Source organism: Xenopus laevis, chromosome 7S, assembly GCF_017654675.1.
Source record: "Xenopus laevis strain J_2021 chromosome 7S, Xenopus_laevis_v10.1, whole genome shotgun sequence".
Classification (NCBI taxonomy): Eukaryota; Metazoa; Chordata; class Amphibia; order Anura; family Pipidae; genus Xenopus; species Xenopus laevis.
In genome coordinates, this window is record NC_054384.1 from 59,373,800 (window position 1) to 59,391,191 (window position 17,392).

General features: G+C 44.6%; 1 protein-coding gene across 4 annotated transcripts in view; it reads right to left on the reverse strand.

Annotated features, from left to right (window-relative positions):
- LOC121396419 (CMP-N-acetylneuraminate-beta-galactosamide-alpha-2,3-sialyltransferase 4-like) overlaps nucleotides 1-17,392 on the reverse strand; it is a 123,887-nt gene that overhangs the window by 40,855 nt on the left and 65,640 nt on the right. For all 4 annotated transcript variants that reach the window (XM_041571300.1, XM_041571302.1, XM_041571301.1 and 1 more), the window contains one exon: nucleotides 509-650. In XM_041571300.1, coding sequence (XP_041427234.1) covers nucleotides 509-520 — 12 coding nt within the window. In that variant the 5' untranslated portion in view covers nucleotides 521-650. The remainder of the gene's footprint in view (nucleotides 1-508; nucleotides 651-17,392) is intronic.

Genomic DNA, 17,392 nt, shown 5'->3' on the forward strand with positions numbered 1-17,392 from the left:
GGGAAATCCGAATGTTAGTAAATAGGCTCCTTAATCTTCAACTGCACTTTATTTATTTATAATTATTATTGTACTGACTCCTATTTATTCTACTCAATGTAAGTAGTGTTATATAAATAAAAAGATACATGTGTATTTGTACACTTAACAAGTGTTAAATTACTAAACTAACAAAATTACTAATTTTACAATTAAAACAATATTTTATCTCTTCAAAGTTTTTACACCTAAAGAAAAAAAAAGGTAATTTTTTTTGCGCTGCTTTGAGATAAAAGTGTTTTGCAAAACAGACATCAAAGACGGGATTTTGTCTTTCTTTACACTGAACTCCTTAACACAACATTTTAGCGAATTTCACATTTTTTCATATTTTTAGGAGTACAAGGGTAATGGCAGCATACATTATAGAAAGCATCTCTTTATAGTAATTATTTGTGTTGTAAAATGGATACATAGACTCTGTTACGGATAAAGGCATTGATTGGCATGAATAAATGTGCAAACTTACCAAAGCAGCCATCCACTAAGAGAATGTCCAACAAATGTATAACTGTCACCTTCCATTAGAACTCACACATCACAGATACCTGCATTTCCAGAAGTAGAAAAACTGCTTTTACTTGCTCCTCCTACTGCATATTACAGAAGATCTGTGAGGTGATTGAGGGAGGGGGGGAAGAAGCAGAAGAGAAAAGGTCACAATACTGTAGTTATGAGAAATAAAGGAATACCGTAATGAACAATAATGTAACAAACTAATGTAAAAGTAGAGTCACATTCATAATTTTAACTAATGAATCTGAAGTTATCTTATGTTTTCTTGTCTCATATTTGAACTGAACTTGGTGTAACTTTAGATAATTTACTTTTCATTAATGTTTTTATGAATGGTTACAATATGTTATCTGTACAGCACTGATACATTTTTTACATCATCACACATCAGCCCCTATCCCAGTGGAGCTGACAATCTAAGGTCCCCATCACATTCACTAGGGCCAACTTTATCAGTTAACCTGTCATTTAGGATGGAAACCAGAAGAAAATGCAGAGGAAAACCATGAAGACATGGAGAGACTATACAAACTCCTTGTACGGATAACGTCGTTCTTTTTTCAAATTAATTACAAATCAAATTCATCTCACCTTGCCACATGGCAGCAGAACCCCTAATAATATTAAGAAATGTAATAGGTCCGAAACCCTACAGCAAAACCAACACAGAACAGGGTCATGTCTACCATATAGGCACTTGTGTTTCCATGCCTAGGGCGGCGATCTTAGGGGAGTGTAACACCATGACCTGTCATTTTAAAAAAAAGTACTTTGCACAGGGGCGCTTTGCCAATGAGGCAAGTTGAGGCTGTCACCTCAGGCGGCAGCGGCCCACTAGGTACCAGGGGCAGCAAAAATGCTGCTCCCAGTACTTTAAGAGCAGAATTTCCAGTTCTGAAACCGGAAATTCAGCTCTTCTAGCACAGAGAGCACAGTTAGGCTCTCTGCACTAGAATACTGGCCCTTGCTGACGCCCTCCTGGACCCCCTCAGGTGTAAAAAGGTAAGCGCATGGGGGAAGGGGGGCAGCAGCAACTGCTGCTGCCTCAGGCGGCAGAGGGGCCAGGATCGCCCCTGACTTTGCAGCTGCAGCCTGCCCTCCATAGGCTTCATAGTGAAAAAAAAAAAATGTTAAGAAAGTCTAGGATGGTTTTAACTGGAACACTGAGGGCTGATACGCTTGCATTAGGAAAGCCATGCACATTAAACCTATCTTTTGGCCGATACTGCGCTTACCTTTTGGGCTTAACTTTGTATCAGAATTGTTTTATTGTGCTATTTGCCACCTGGAACTGAAAAATATCCTTTTGGTGGGTAAAGACTGCAGCAAGTACTTGTTAGAGCTAGTCAAAACAATCTAAAGCGTAATAGACAGAAGAGCAATTTTTGCCAGTCCTTTATAAAATACCTCGGATTGTATTTTACTGACATGGGTCTTCATCCAGATGAAAATAAAACAACTGCAATAAAAAATAAGCCTGTTCCGCAATGTAAGCAAGAATGATTAACTTTGCAACCAAATGTATAACTCATTTGGCACATTTGAACAATGCATAAGAGACATAAGTATCAGGGAGCCGGGAGCTCCCTCCAGGGAGGTAGTCAGGATCGAGGAGGTCGCTTACGCCGGCGTTGATGCGCTGGCGTGTTTGCGCCGGCGCCGCTACCCACGTGGCGGCCATGGGCGCCGCCATTTTGGAAGCGACGCTGGAAGGAATAGACGCGCCGCCCGGAGCTCCTGGAACTGCTACAGGCGCGTTCGTGACAGTACCCCCCCCCACAGGGGGCCACTGGACCACCAAGACTAGGCTTCTGGGGAAATTTAGAGTGGAAATCCCTCACCAGACGAGGAGCGTGCACACCAGAGTGTCCTTCCCAGGAGCATTCTTCAGGGCCAAAGCCCTTCCACTTGATGAGGTACTGGAGAGAGCCCCAGGAGATTCTGGAGTCAAGGATCTTTTCCACCTCATATTCTTGTTGACCATCCACAGAGATAGTAGGAGGGGGAGACTGGTTCACAGAAAAGCGGTTGGAGGTAGCGGGTTTCACCAAAGAGACATGAAACACGTTGGGAATTCGCATCTCAAGGGGAAGCTGAAGTCTGATGGCCACAGGATTGATCACCTCCGAGATGGAGAAAGGACCCACAAACTTCGGACCCAACTTAGGAGATGGCACCTTCAACCGAATGTTCCTGGAAGACAACCAGACTTTATCACCAACCTTGTAGGGAGGAGAGGGTCTACGTCTACGATCTGCAAACGTCTTATGAACCAGAGCGCTCTTCTCCAAGTTCAACTTGGTTGCAGCCCAAATAGCAGACATGTGGGCTGCATGGTCATCAGCAGCCGGGACGTCAGACAACACAAAGTCCTGGGGGAAGGCTTGAGGATGCTGACCATACACCGACATGAACGGAGACCTTCCAGTGGAAGTGTGGCAGGCATTGTTATGAGCGAATTCCGCCCACGGGAGGAGATCAGACCAATCATCTTGACAAAGGGACACATGGTTCCTCAAGAACTGTTCCAGAGCTTGGTTCACACGTTCAGCTGCCCCATTAGTCTGGGGATGATAAGCGGAGGAAAACTGGAGAGTAATACCCAGAACTTTGCACAGGGAACGCCAAAATTTTGCTGTAAACTGGGAACCTCTGTCAGAGACAACAACCACAGGAAACCCATGCAGACGGAAAATATACTGGATGAAGAGCTGAGACAACTCCACAGCAGAGGGAAGCTTCCGCAGGGGAATGAAATGGGCCATCTTGCTAAAGCGATCAATCACAACCCAGATCACAGTGTTTCCACTAGAGGGGGGAAGTTCAACAATGAAGTCCATTGCTAAATGAGTCCATGGACGAGAGGGGATAGGCAATGGTTGTAATAACCCACTGGGGCGAGAATGGCTAGGTTTGGATGTGGCACAAACGGTACAGGCAGCAACAAAGTCTTTGACATCTTTACGAATAGTCAGCCACCAAACTAAACGTCTCAGGAGTTCAAGAGTTTTTTCAGGACCAGGGTGTCCTGCTTGCTTGGAGCATTGGGTTTGTTGAAGAATAGGAAGACGTAACTCAGAGGGAACAAAAGCCATCCCAATGGGGGTATCCGGAGCCAAGATTTGTTCGGCAAATTGGGGAAACAGAGATGCAATAATCTTGGCGGGGGGAATAATTGGTTCAAGTCTTTCTGGTAGACGATCACCCGGAGTGAAACTTCTGGAAAGCGCATCGGCCTTCCGATTCTTGGAGCCAGGAAGATAGGTCAGAACAAAGTTAAAGCGGGAGAAGAACAGGGCCCACCTGGCCTGACGAGGATTCAGTCTCTTGAGAGAATGTATAAACTCCAAGTTCTTATGATCGGTATAAATCGTGACCGGAATTGAAGAACCCTCTAGGAGGTAAAGCCACTCTTCAAGAGCAAGCTTGACTGCCAAAAGTTCTCGATTCCCTACATCGTAATTCTGTTCTGCAGGAGAAAACTTTCTGGAGAAAAAGGCACAAGGGTGCAACTTCCCATCGGCAGAATGTCTCTGGGATAGGATAGCCCCAGCACCTACTTCAGATGCATCCACCTCAATGCAAAAGGGTAGCTTAGGATCCGGATGACGGAGGACTGGGGCAGAAGAAAATGCGTCCTTTAGGGACTGAAAAGCTTCTACAGCAACAGGAGGCCAAGAACTGGGATTACCCCCTTTTCAGATGAGAGTAAGGATAGGTGCAATACGGGATGAGAACCCCCTGATGAATTGCCGGTAGTAGTTGGCAAATCCGATGAACCTTTGAATAGCCTTGGTGCTCAAGGGAAGGGGCCACTCTTGGATTGCTGACACCTTAACGGGATCCATCTCGAAACCTTCTGGGGAGATGATATAACCCAAGAAAGGAATCTTAGACACCTCAAAGACACATTTCTCCAACTTGGCGAAGAGAGAGTTCTTCCTCAAACGAGAGAGTACTTCTTTCACCTGGGAGCGATGAGATACAAGGTCTTTCGAGAAGATCAGGATGTCATCCAGGTACACGACCACTGACTTTCCCAAGAGATCCCGGAAGATGTCATTCACGAGCTCTTGAAAGACAGCGGGGGCATTACAGAGGCCAAAGGGCATCACGAGATATTCATAGTGCCCATCCCGAGTGTTGAATGCCGTCTTCCATTCGTCCCCTTCACGGATGCGGATGAGGTTTTACGCCCCACGGAGATCTAATTTAGTGAAAATTTTAGCCCCTTTCAATTGATCAAAGAGTTCAGCAATCAGAGGCAAGGGGTACCGGTTTTTAACTGTGATCTTATTAAGGCCCCGGTAGTCAATGCAAGGACGTAGGCCTCCATCCTTCTTTTCCACGAAAAAGAAACCTGCAGAAGAAGTAGAGGGGCGGATAAACCCCCGCTGGAGATTCTCCTGAATATAGTCTTTCATAGCGGAAGTTTCAGCTGGAGAAAGAGGATAGGTGCGACCCCTAGGGGGCATGGTTCCTGGCAGGAGATCGATAGGACAATCATATGGTCGATGTGGAGGAAGGAATTCTGCGGACTTCTTACAGAATACATCAGAGAATTCCCTGTAAAAGGAGGGTAGAGTCTTCAAATCAGACATAGAGATATTCACCCTCTGGAGGGGTTCAGCAGGAAGACAGTGCTGCTGGCAAAATGGGCTCCAACGGGAAATCTGTCCTGCGGACCAATCAATGGTGGGATTATGCAGGCGCAGCCAAGGGAGACCCAAAACAACTGGAATGGATGGGCAGGAAATAATTAGGAACGATAGTCTTTCTTTATGCAGCGTCCCAACCTGCACAGGCAATTCCCCAGTCGTCATAGAGATAAATTCAGCCTCCAAGGGTCTGTCGTCAATGGCAGTGACACGAAGAGGAGTAGACAATGGGAATAAGGGAACCTCCATGTATTTGGCAAAAAGAGCGTCCATGAAGTTCCCAGCAGCTCCAGAGTCAATGAAAGCTGAGCCGACAATGGTCTTAGTGGCTAGACGAATCTGTAAAGGAAGGAGAAACCTGTGAGTGTTCTCTTGAGACTTCGGAGTAGTGCCCCCTACACGAGTTACCCTAGATATACCTCGGGGAACAGAACTCGTGGGCTTCACCGGACAAGAGTTCGCAAAATGAGACTGTCCGCCACAATACAGACATAGGCCAGCCATCCGTCTACGGAGCCTTTCTTGTTCAGAGAGACGAGCCCTCCAAACTTGCAAGTAGAGGCTTGAGTAGCTGGAGTATGCAAGAGAGGTCTCTGGAAGCGGGGTGCCAACAAGGGTTGAAATCTTTTGCAACGCTCCTTCTCTACTTGATGCTCTCTGAGACGAGTGTCCACCTTAATGGATAGTGCAATCAGATCTTCCAGTAGATCAGGGAACTCCCTGGAGACAAGATCATCTTTAATGCGAATAGACAGACCTTGATAGAATACGGCCTTATAGGCATCCTCATTCCAGGAAGTCTCAGCCATCAAAGTTCTAAAGTCAATAGCATAGTCACTGACACTGCGGTTCCCCTGCCGGAGTTGCAGAAGACGAGACGGGGCATTAGTGACATCAAACACAGTACGAAATGCTTGAAGAAAAGCCTTGGCATCAAAAGTCAATGGAGAATTCTTCTCCCAAAGAGATGTTGTCCACTCAAGTGGTTTGCCCACCAAACGAGACATCACATAGCCCACCTTGGAACGTTCATTGGGGAAGTGCGAAGGTTGAAACTCGAACTGGATCTGGCACTGTGTAGCGAAACCTCTGCAGGCCTGTGGGTCCCCACTGAAGCGAGGAGGAGGCGGAATACGAGGCTCACCAGACGAGAAACCTGTGGTAGACGAGACGACCGCCATGGGAGGATTTACAGCAGCTTGGGAAGCAGGAGGCACTGGAGGCACTCGAGAGAGAAGGGTATCGAGTGCCTGCCCTATGCGGTACTGCTGGGCTTCATATTCCTCCATGCGGGATGCCAGTCCGCGGAGCGCTCGTCCAACATCAGGCGTAGCTTCCTCAGTAGGATCCATGGCCCAAGTATAATGTCAGGGAGCCGGGAGCTCCCTCCAGGGAGGTAGTCAGGATCGAGGAGGAAGCCCTCTTGAGGGAGCAAGGTCGTGGTGTCCAAAGGGTTAAACAAAGGAGTAGTCAGAATCTAGGCAAGAGTTTCACGGGCAGGCAGATAACAGCAAAGTCCAAAGTCCAGGCAAAGGGTCAGAATAATAATCAGGAACAAGAACACAGCAATAGCAAAATGTCAGGGAACCCAGGATACACACAGGAAATGATTCCTATACTTGGGCGCCATTCTGGCGACTTGGTAGCGTTTTTATGTTTGAATTTGGCGCCATAGTGACGTCACCGACATGCTGACGCCGGCGTCGATGCGAGTAGAGACTGATCAAAGTCACGTATTACTATTGAGCAAAAAAGTGAAGTCCCACCTAGAATTCAGAGATTAGTACTATGGCTTAAGCAATACAACTTTATTCTGTAATATAAGATAGGTAAGAACTTGGTGGTAGCAGACACACTATTACGTGTTTATCTGACCGGGAACATTTCAGAAAATACCTTCGCTGATAACAAGTGAAATGAATTACTGGAGAAATATTCAGAGAAGAGTTTTATCTATAGTAAGGGCACTTGGTACACATGGATTTGCAAATTATATTCCAAAGACATTTTACCTTTCATAAAGTAACATAGTTAAGATGAGTTAAAATAAGTCCAAAGTCCATCAAGTGAAACCCCTCTAAATCAATCCCAGTGCCATATATGAGCATGCTACCTATATACTGTATATAGGTTATATATAACCTATATAAACTCACAGATAACTATATATACTAATAGCTATATATTAACAGTAGAGCATAAGACCACAATAGGCTTGGATATTATGCCATCGCCCACTAATAGAATCAGCCATCACAACATCAACCGGCAGTGCATTTCACAAACTCACTGTCCTCACCATGAAAAAACACCTACATTGCTTGAAATTAAAGGTTTGTTCCACCAGTCTAAAGGGGGATGACCTCTTATGTAGAGATTCTTTTTATGATTCTGTCTATAATATCCTCCAATGTACTTGTAAACAGTAATTGTCCCCTTGCAAACATCTTTTCTCCAGAGTACAAATGAACAAAAATTCTGTATGCTGCCGTAAAAAATCCGAAAACCTGTAAAAAATTTAGTTTTTCTGACAATTACTAGCGAAAAAAATACGAAAGTTTGAAAGTCCAAAAATATCAGCGTAGCTTCTATTGACTTCTATGGGACCTCAACAGCTTTAACTTGGCGCAGTTTTGTATTAGAGTGTTTCATGGTTTTTACACTTAATAAATCTGGAATTTTTAGAGGAATTAAAAAAAAATCAAAAGAAAAAAAATCAAAAAATGAGAGGTGAGTCATCAAAAAATGGGAAATCTGAATGTTAGTAAATAGGCTCCTTAATCTTCAACTGCACTTTATTTATTTATAACTATTATTGTACTGACTCCTGTTTATTCTACTCAATGTAAGTAGTGTTATATGAATAAAAAGATACACTCATGCCGTACCTTGAGGCAATTCCGCGCCAGCTTGGCACTTTTCGACTTTCGGTAGCGTCTTGGCGGAACTTCTAAACAGGTGATTATAAATGAGTGGCACGAAGGACAGAAAATGTTCCCTCACACATCACTATGGGTAATTTATGCAATTCTGCAAAACATTTCTGCTCTCTAAACTTTACTGCACTGACTACTGAGTACTTACTCCTTTTTTACAAAATAAATGGCTCAGTTATACAAAGATTAGTAAGCAGTAGCACTCAAAAGCAATTACAATTATCAGGGATGAATTTGCCCATACTGCTGTCCTGAACTGGCCTACTTGCAGCTGCCCCTCTTGACCTCTTATCTTTTTTTATCTTTGGAGCCTAAATGGAATGTAGGGTCTTAAAGTTATCAATAAACTTCAGGGCTCTGCCGCAGGAGGCAAGTGTCTTGCCATGGCAGGACTGCCCCCGACAGCGACAGTTGATTCACGGTAGACTACAATAACAAATACCCCTCATCTCCTTTCCTCTGTGTTGTGTAGTGAAATCATTGTATGTTTTGTTAGAGGGTTATTTATCAAAGGTCGAGTAATGTGAATTTTTTAAAACTCTAATAAATTAGATTTTATTCACAATTCGAATGGTATGTTATTTATGAAAAAAATTTAAAGCACCACTAATGGCCACTTCTTCTTTCCATCCACTGGTAAACCTCACGGAATTTCCCATGTCCTCTCAAAAGGAATGTCCCATTTTCTCTATAAGAAGTTCCAACTTTCTCTAATGACCACCATAAAGTTGCAGTTACACAGCATTCTCTGGATTGCACAGACACTTTCTACTTGTCACCTCTTCTTACCTCAATAGGCACTTAAAGGAAAACTATACCCCCCAACCATGTAGGTCTCTATAAAAATATATTGCATAAAACAGCTCATGCGTAAAACCCTGCTTCATGTAAACAATTTTAAAAACCCAGCTGTAGCTCTCCAAGGAAACACCAGTCAGAGCCCATGTCAAAAAGCCCCATTGCCTCTACTTCTGCTGCTGCAGCCAATGTGACCCCTGCTAAAACATTTGCACATGCGGTAGCTACTGGCAGCAACCCAAGCCAAGTCACTGCTGGGGTAGAGAAGCTTACAAGGAAGCATGGGGTCAGATGCCTATTGTAAAGCACTCATGGCATAGAGGCTTATATAAAGGCTGCAGCTGAAGTGGTGGGCCACTCTGCAGTAGTGGCAGCAAGTAAAATGTATGGGAAAGCCATAATCTTTGCCCGCACGCTAACTGCAGTGCATGCTCTGGTACAGAGGGGTATCACAGTGGGAGGGAGTTATGTCCCTGTAGAACCCCTAGAAGGATTGGGCACAAGGGTGGTTTTATCTAATGTGCCCCCCTTCCTGCAAGACCACTTATTGTACCCCCACCTGCAAGCCCTTGGGGAGTTAAAATCAAATATGTCTAGAATTCCCCTGGGATGTAAGGAGAGCAGACTGAGGTACGTCCTTTCCTTTAAAAGGCAGGTGCAACTACTTTTACCTCGGGGGCAAGACACTATTGAGGGGTCTTTCGGGGTTCCATTTGAAGGGGTGCTGTATAAAAAATTTTACAGCACAGAGGAAGTGAGGTGCTTCCTTTGCAAGAACCTGGGGCACACTCGCCAGAGTTGCCCCAAAGGGCAAATTAAGACCACAGCCCCTGTTCCTGCTCCCAGTACCTCAAATAAAACATCTTATCCTGCTGGGACTATTTCAGCAGGGTCCTCAAAGGGGATATCTCCTTCACTAAAGAACCTCAAGGTGGCTGTTACACAACCCACCTCTACAACATCCAAACCTCCTCCTTCTTCACTGAAGACATCTAAGGCTGCAGCATGTCTTACAATTGCGGCAAAAGAGAAGGGGGGAAAACATGTCAAAGCTTCCCCCAGGGTCACAGTTGTTCCTACCACAAAAAAGTGTACCCCTGTTATGGGCACCCCTGAGGGTGTGGGGGTACCAATGATTGCAACACCTGTTGGGGTTGGGGCAGATAGTGGCCTTTCCTCTTCAGATGCCAAGAAAAAGAGGAAATTTAAATCAAACTGGCTGGTACCTGAGGAATGGGCATCAGTGGTGAATGATGGAGCACCCCCATCTAAGGGTAAAAAGGGCAGCAAAACTTCTGCTCCTCATGTGGTGACATTGTCTGGCCCAACTGTTGGTCACGATCAACCGGTGTCAGACCATTCACTCTTGCCTCCAGACCAGGTGGGGAATAATGAGGTTAATGGTCTGAATGGCCTTGAACATGGCAGTGTTGGTCTCCCCACAGAGTCAGGGGTGCAGTATCTGCCTCAAAATCATTTGGAAGATCTTCCCTTGGAGTGTAAAGAGACACCTAATGAGACTCCTGCAGAGTGGGCAGTCAGTGTTCCTGAAGAGCTGAGATTTGGGAACTGTAACCAGCCTCAGTTTTTAGTGCCTCAGGGTATTTCACTCCAGGAGGGGGAGAATATTGGGCTAACCCCCATACAGGACCCTGCAGATAAAACTGCTGGGAAGGATGGTGACGGTGGAGTTGTAAATAAGGAGGAGGGTAGCCAGACAACCTCTACCGTTCATGCTAAAATCTCTCCTCCCTTGTTTTCAACTGACCCAAATGTTATTGCCATCCAGAAAGCACAGGAGGTAGTGGAGAGGGCAGAGGCTAACCATCGAGCCTCCAAAGCTCTACCTGTTGCTGGGGAGCTAATTAGTTCTGTTGCTCCTGTGTCAAACACTTCCAAATGTGTTTCAGGTGAAGTTGAGGGAACACCTGAGCCATTGCAGGGTCTCCAGAAAAGTGATTCTGATACTTTTCCTGTAACAATTTGTGGAGGGATTCTCAAAGCTCTAGTGGAGAGGGGTGATTATCAATCCCTTAGCCAGGAAGAGCTCATGGATGAGGGGAACATTGAAGAGGAGGTTGACATACTGTAGGAGTGGCAAATCCTTCTACCCCAATCATCCCTGCTGAGGAACTCAAAAAGTTTCTTGAGAGCACCCTTGGTGTTAAATTAGAGAAGAAGATGCACATGGCTCTGGAGAAGCGGCATGATTTGCCTTTAGTTATCAATTCTGTGAGACAATACATTAAGGTCATAAAAGAGGCCAAGAACTATGGAACAGCGGAATATCTCCGTATAATGAAGTTTCACAAAAAATTTTGTCTCATCAGACCTTGATGAAGGTTAAAGCACTTCCTAAGACTCAGTAATGGCCTTGAGTATAAGCACACTTAATACTAATAGCTGTTGGAATCCTTTCCGAATGTTTCAGGTACTCTCCTTTCTTCGTCAAGGAGGGTACTCTGTGAGTTTCCTCCAAGAGACCCACACCACTCCAGAGCTTGAAGCAAGCTGGAATCTGGAGTGGAAGGGAAGGGTCTTTTTTAATCACCTCACTTGGACATCATGCGGGTTGGTGACCCTTTTCTCAGATTCCTTCCAGCCAGAGGTCCTGAGTGCTACCTCTGTCATCCCTGGCCGTCTATTGCATCTTCGGGTCCGGGAGTCAGGTAGAACATATAATCTAATGAATGTGTATGCTCCTACTACCTGGACCAGAGAGGGCACGGTTCTTTGAAAGTTTGTCAGCCTACATGGAGACAATTGACTCTGATGAAGCCTTGATTATAGGGGGTGATTTTAATTACACCCTTGATGCTCGAGATCGCAATGTACCCAAGAAAAGAGACTCGTCTGAGTCCGTTTTGCGAGAACTAATTGCTCATTTCTCCTTGGTTGATGTCTGGAGAGAACAGAACCCAGAGACGGTTGCCTTTACCTATGTCAGGGTGAGAGATGGTCATGTTTCTCAATCCCGGATTGATAGGATATATATATCGAGCCATCTCATGTCACGTGCCCAGTCGAGCACCATTAGATTGGCACCATTCTCAGACCACAATTGTGTATCCCTGAGAATGTCAATCGCACCATCTCTGCCAAAAGCTGCTTACTGGCACTTTAACAACAGTTTATTAGAAGATGAGGGTTTTGCAAAGTCAGTCCGGGATACATGGAGAGGCTGGAGGGCCTTTCAGGATGAATTTGCCACATTGAACCAGTGGTGGGATGTAGGCAAGGTTCACCTAAAGCTCTTGTGTCAAGAGTATACCAAAAGTGTGAGTGGGCAGCGCAATGCAGAGATTGAGGCACTGAATGGGGAGGTGCTTGATCTTGAGCAAAGGCTATCAGGCTCTGAAGACCAAGCCCTTCAGTGTGAATATCTAGAAAGGAAAAAAGCGCTGCGTAACATGGAACAACGACAGGCTCGTGGTGCCTTTGTGCAAAGCCGGATGCAGTTACTTTGTGATATGGATCGTGGTTCGTGATTCTTCTATGCTCTGGAGAAGAAGAAGGGGAACCGAAAACAAAGCCTTTTTGCGGAGGATGGAACCCCCCTTGAGGATCCAGAGGCTATCCGGGACAGAGCCCGGTCCTTCTATCAAAACCTTTTTTCTCCAGATCCCATCTCTCCAGATGCCTGTGAAGAGCTATGGGATGGGCTTCCAGTGGTCAGTGAGAGGAGAAAAGAGAGGTTGGAAACACCAATCACTCTAGATGAACTCTCTCAAGCACTCCGTTTAATGCCCCACAATAAATCTCCTGGGCTTGACGGACTGACCATAGAGTTCTTCCAGTTCTTCTGGGATACTCTGGACCCTGATTTCCATAGGGTCCTAACTGAGGCCTTCAAGAAAGGTGAGTTGCCACTTTCGTGTCATCGAGCAGTGTTATCACTACTTCCTAAGAAGGGGGATCTCCGTCTTATTAAGAACTGGAGACCAGTCTCACTGCTTAGCACAGACTATAAGATCGTGGCCAAAGCTATCTCACTTAGGCTCAAATCTGTGCTGGCAGAGGTGATTCATCCTGACCAGTCCTATACAGTCCCCGGTCGGACAATTTTTGATAATGTCTTTTTAATCCGAGACTTACTACATTTTGCGAGAAGGACTGGTCTATCTCTTGCTTTTCTCTCTCTGGATCAAGAGAAGGCATTTGACAGGGTGGATCACCAATATCTTATAGGCACTCTGCAAGCCTATAGCTTTGGCCCACAGTTTGTGGGCTACCTGAAAACAATGTATGCCTCTGCAGAGTGTTTAGTTAAAATCAACTGGTCTCTGACTGCACCTCTGGCCTTTGGACGAGGAGTTCGGCAAGGATGCCCCTTGTCGGGACAACTGTACTCGCTGGCCATTGAGCCCTTCCTGTGTCTCTTAAGCAAAAGGCTCACGGGACTGGTGCTCAAAGAACCCGACATGAGGGTGGTTCTCTCAGCCTACGCTGATGATGTAATTCTTGTGGCCCAGGACATAGTTGATCTTGAGCGGGCACAAGAGTGTCAAGAAGTCTACGCTGCTGCCTCATCTGCCCGGATCAACTGGTCCAAGAGCTCAGGCCTTCTGGAGGGTTCTCTAAAGGTAGATTTCCTGCCTCCTGCTTTTCGTGACATCTCGTGGGAGAGTAAAATCATTAAATATTTAGGCGTCTACCTATCAGCTGAGGAGTATCCTGTCTCACAGAATTTCATTGAACTTGAGGAGTGTGTTCTAACGCGCCTTGGAAAGTGGAAGGGTTTTGCTAAAGTACTTTCTATGAGGGGGAGAGCTTTGGTGATTAATCAGCTGGTGGCCTCTCAGATCTGGTACCGGCTGATATGTCTTAGCCCAACCCAAGAATTCATTGCTAAGATCCAGAGAAGGTTACTGGACTTTCTCTGGATAGGAAAGCATTGGGTTTCTGCAGGTGTCTCAAGCCTCCCGTTGAATGAGGGAGGGCAGGGAGTCATGTGTATACGTTCTCAAGTGCACACCTTCCGTCTCCAGCAAATACAGAGATACTTGTATGCAGATCCTTCTCCACAGTGGTGTACTCTAGCATCGAGTTTTTATCGCCAGGTACGAAATATGGGATATGACCGGCAATTGTTTATCATTGAACCTGAGGGTTTCCTAAGAAACCTTTCAACCCTGCCGGCTTACTACCAAGACACGCTAAAGACCTGGAGCATGGTATCCGTGTTAAGGCATTCCCCCCATTGAAGGGGAAGACATTCTAAATGAGCCCCTACTTTACAATCCATCTTTTAAGACTAGGATGTTAGAATCCATCAGCATCCGCCGTCGCCTTTGCCAGGCTCGGTTAACCAGAGTTGGAGATCTCCTGGATTTTGAGAAATCAGATTGGGTGGACTCTCAAGCAGTTATGCAACGCATGGGATTCCTCACCACTAGGGTTCCACACCGTCTGCTCAAGGAAATCAAGGACACAATCTCTCCTGATTCTCACACCTTCATTGATGGGGTTTTACATGCTGGAGAGCCACGTCCACCTTGGAACTCCTCACCTCCATACATAATAATAGCACCTAAAACCCGTCAATCCCCCCAAGCACCTCCTTCCCCCAACTTGAGCCAGTTGGAGAATTTTCCATTGACACACTTTCATGATATAACAAGAAAGCTGTTGTACTCTCTAATGCTTCACACTGTACACTTCCTTGCCCTCATCTCCCGCTATGATACCATCTGGAGACGTGTGCTAAATGAGGGTGAAAGACCTCAGTGGCGAGCTCTTTATTCCAGTTTGGTGCCTAGACCCACTGGAGACTTGAGTTGGAAAGTGCTGCATGGTGCATTGAGCACGGGAGAGTATTTAGCTTGTTTTACAGACTCCCCAGCTGCTTGTCCATTCTGTGTTTCATGCTTATTTTACGAGTGCCAGACTGCAACCTCTATTGGCTCTTTTGAGGAAGCTTTACCTGCAGTTCTGGTTACACTTTTCCCCTCATGTTTATATTTTTGGACGCCCAGTATCCCGGGACAATAAAGAGAAAGACCTTCTCTCCAACTTGCTCCTGGCTTTAGCTAAATTAGTCATCCATAAATCTAGAAAGCAATGTTTGGAAGGTGGGAATCCTCTGCCAGCAGAGGTCTTGTTTCGAGTGCTGGTGCGTTCCCGCATCCGAGCAGAGTACACCCAAGCAGTGTTTACTGGTCGGTTGAAAGAATTTGCTGACCAATGGGCAATATATGGGGTACTTTGTTCAGTATCCCCAGACCTGGTTTCTGTTCAGACAATTCTCACACTCCATATTTAATGCACTTTAATTTAAGTGACAGTTGTATTTTAATCAGTTAATTATCTCCTTTGAGATGTGATTAACTTTGGTGAGCAATCACTCACCTGCAATTTGAATAATATATCAGCTAATGAAAAATCAATACATTGACTGCATTGTTTGTGGGGTAAATACACAGAAATATAGGTTTACCCCCCAAAACCATATATTTTTGGAAAGGACACATTCTACCGAATCTAAAATGGGTACCCATGCCTTTCTGCTCCATACTACTGAGTCGCAAGGCTTTCCCAAAATTGTCGGTTTTGGTGAAATATCTGAAAATTGCCTCAAAGCTTCATCTTCCCAGTACCATATCACCCATGCATCATTACGTACCAAGAAAAAGCACCCTAAATATGATTACCAGGGTTCCTCCAAACAGTTTGGTGCCCATTGTTCATAGGTTTACCAAAGTATCTGGCATTTAGAGACCCAAAAATGAAGCTAGCGCATACAAATAGTCCTGTGGGTAACTTCAGCTAATGAAAAATCAACACATTGACTGCATTTTTTGTGGGGTAAAAACACAGAAATATAGGTTTACCCCCCAAAACCATATATTTTTGGAAAGGACACATTCTACCGAATCTAAAATGGGTAACCATGCCTTTCTGCTCCATACTACTGAGTTGCAAGGCTTTCCCAAAATTGTCTATTTTGGTGAAATATCTGAAAATTGCCTCAAAGCTTCAACTTCCCAGCACCATATCACCCATGTATCATTAGGTGCCAAGAAAAAGCCCCCTAAATATGATTGCCAGGGTTCCTCCAAACAGTTTGGTGCCCATTGTTCATAGGTTTACCAAAGTATCTGGCATTTAGAGGCCCCAAAATGAAGTTAGCACATACAAATAGTCCTGTGGGTAACATCAGCTAATGAAAAATTAACACATTTACTGCATTTTTTGTGGGGTAAAAACACAGAAATATACGTTTACCCCCCAAAACCATATATTTTTGGAAATTACACATTCTACCAAATCTAAAATGGGTACCCATGCCTTTCTGCTCCAAACTACTGAGTCGCAAGGCTTTCCCAAAAATGGCAGTTTTGGTGAAATACCTGAAAATTGCCTCAAAGCTTAAACTTTCCAGCATTGTATAGTACCATGTATCATTACCAGCATAAAGCATCCTAAATATGAATCCTGGGGGTCTACTAAACAGTTTGATACCCAATAAACATAGATTTACCAAACTATGTGGCATACAGAGACCCCCAAATCCACATAGGGGATATGAATTTTCACGTATGACACTCTGGCTTCTACAACATAAGCACCCAATGAGAGCCCCTAACAATATGGAGACCCTAGAAAACCATATATTTTCCGAAAGTACACAGTCTGACAAATCTAAAGCATGTAAGGATATCTTTCTACTGCAAACTACCAAACCGCAAAGCAATGCTAAACATAACGCTTTTTATGAAATTTCTGAAAATAGTCACAAAGCAAGCATTTTACCCCATTATATACTCCACATTTTGTAAGGTACCAGCAAAAGTCATCGTAAATATTAACGCCAGGGCTGTACTGAACAGTTTGATGCCTGATATGAAAAGATTTACCAAACTAGGTGGCATACAGAGACCCCCAAATGAAAATAGTACAAATGAATTTTCACATATGACACTCTGACTGCTACAATACAAGCACCTGGTATGTGCATTATGCACCATAAGACCCCCTAACAGTATGGAGACCCTAGAAAACTATATAGTTTCTGAAAGTACACATTCAGGCGAATCTAAAGCAGGTAATTACATCTTTCTACTGCAAACTACCAAACCGCAAAGCTATGCTAAACATAAGGTTTTTTTTTAACTTTCTGAAAATAGTCACAAAGCTTGCATTTTACCCCATTATATACCCCACATTTTGTAACATACCAACAAAAGTCATCGTAAATATGATGCCAGGGGTGTAATGAACAGTTTGATGCCTGATATGAAAAGATTTACCAAACTAGGTGGCATACAGAGACCCCCAAATGAAAATAGTACAAATGAATTTTCACATATGACACTCTGACTGCTACAATACAAGCACCTGGTATGTGCATTAGGCACCATAAGACCCCCTAACAGTATGAAGACCCTAGAAAACTATATATTTTCCGAAAGTACACATTCAGACAGATCTAAAGCAAGTAATTAC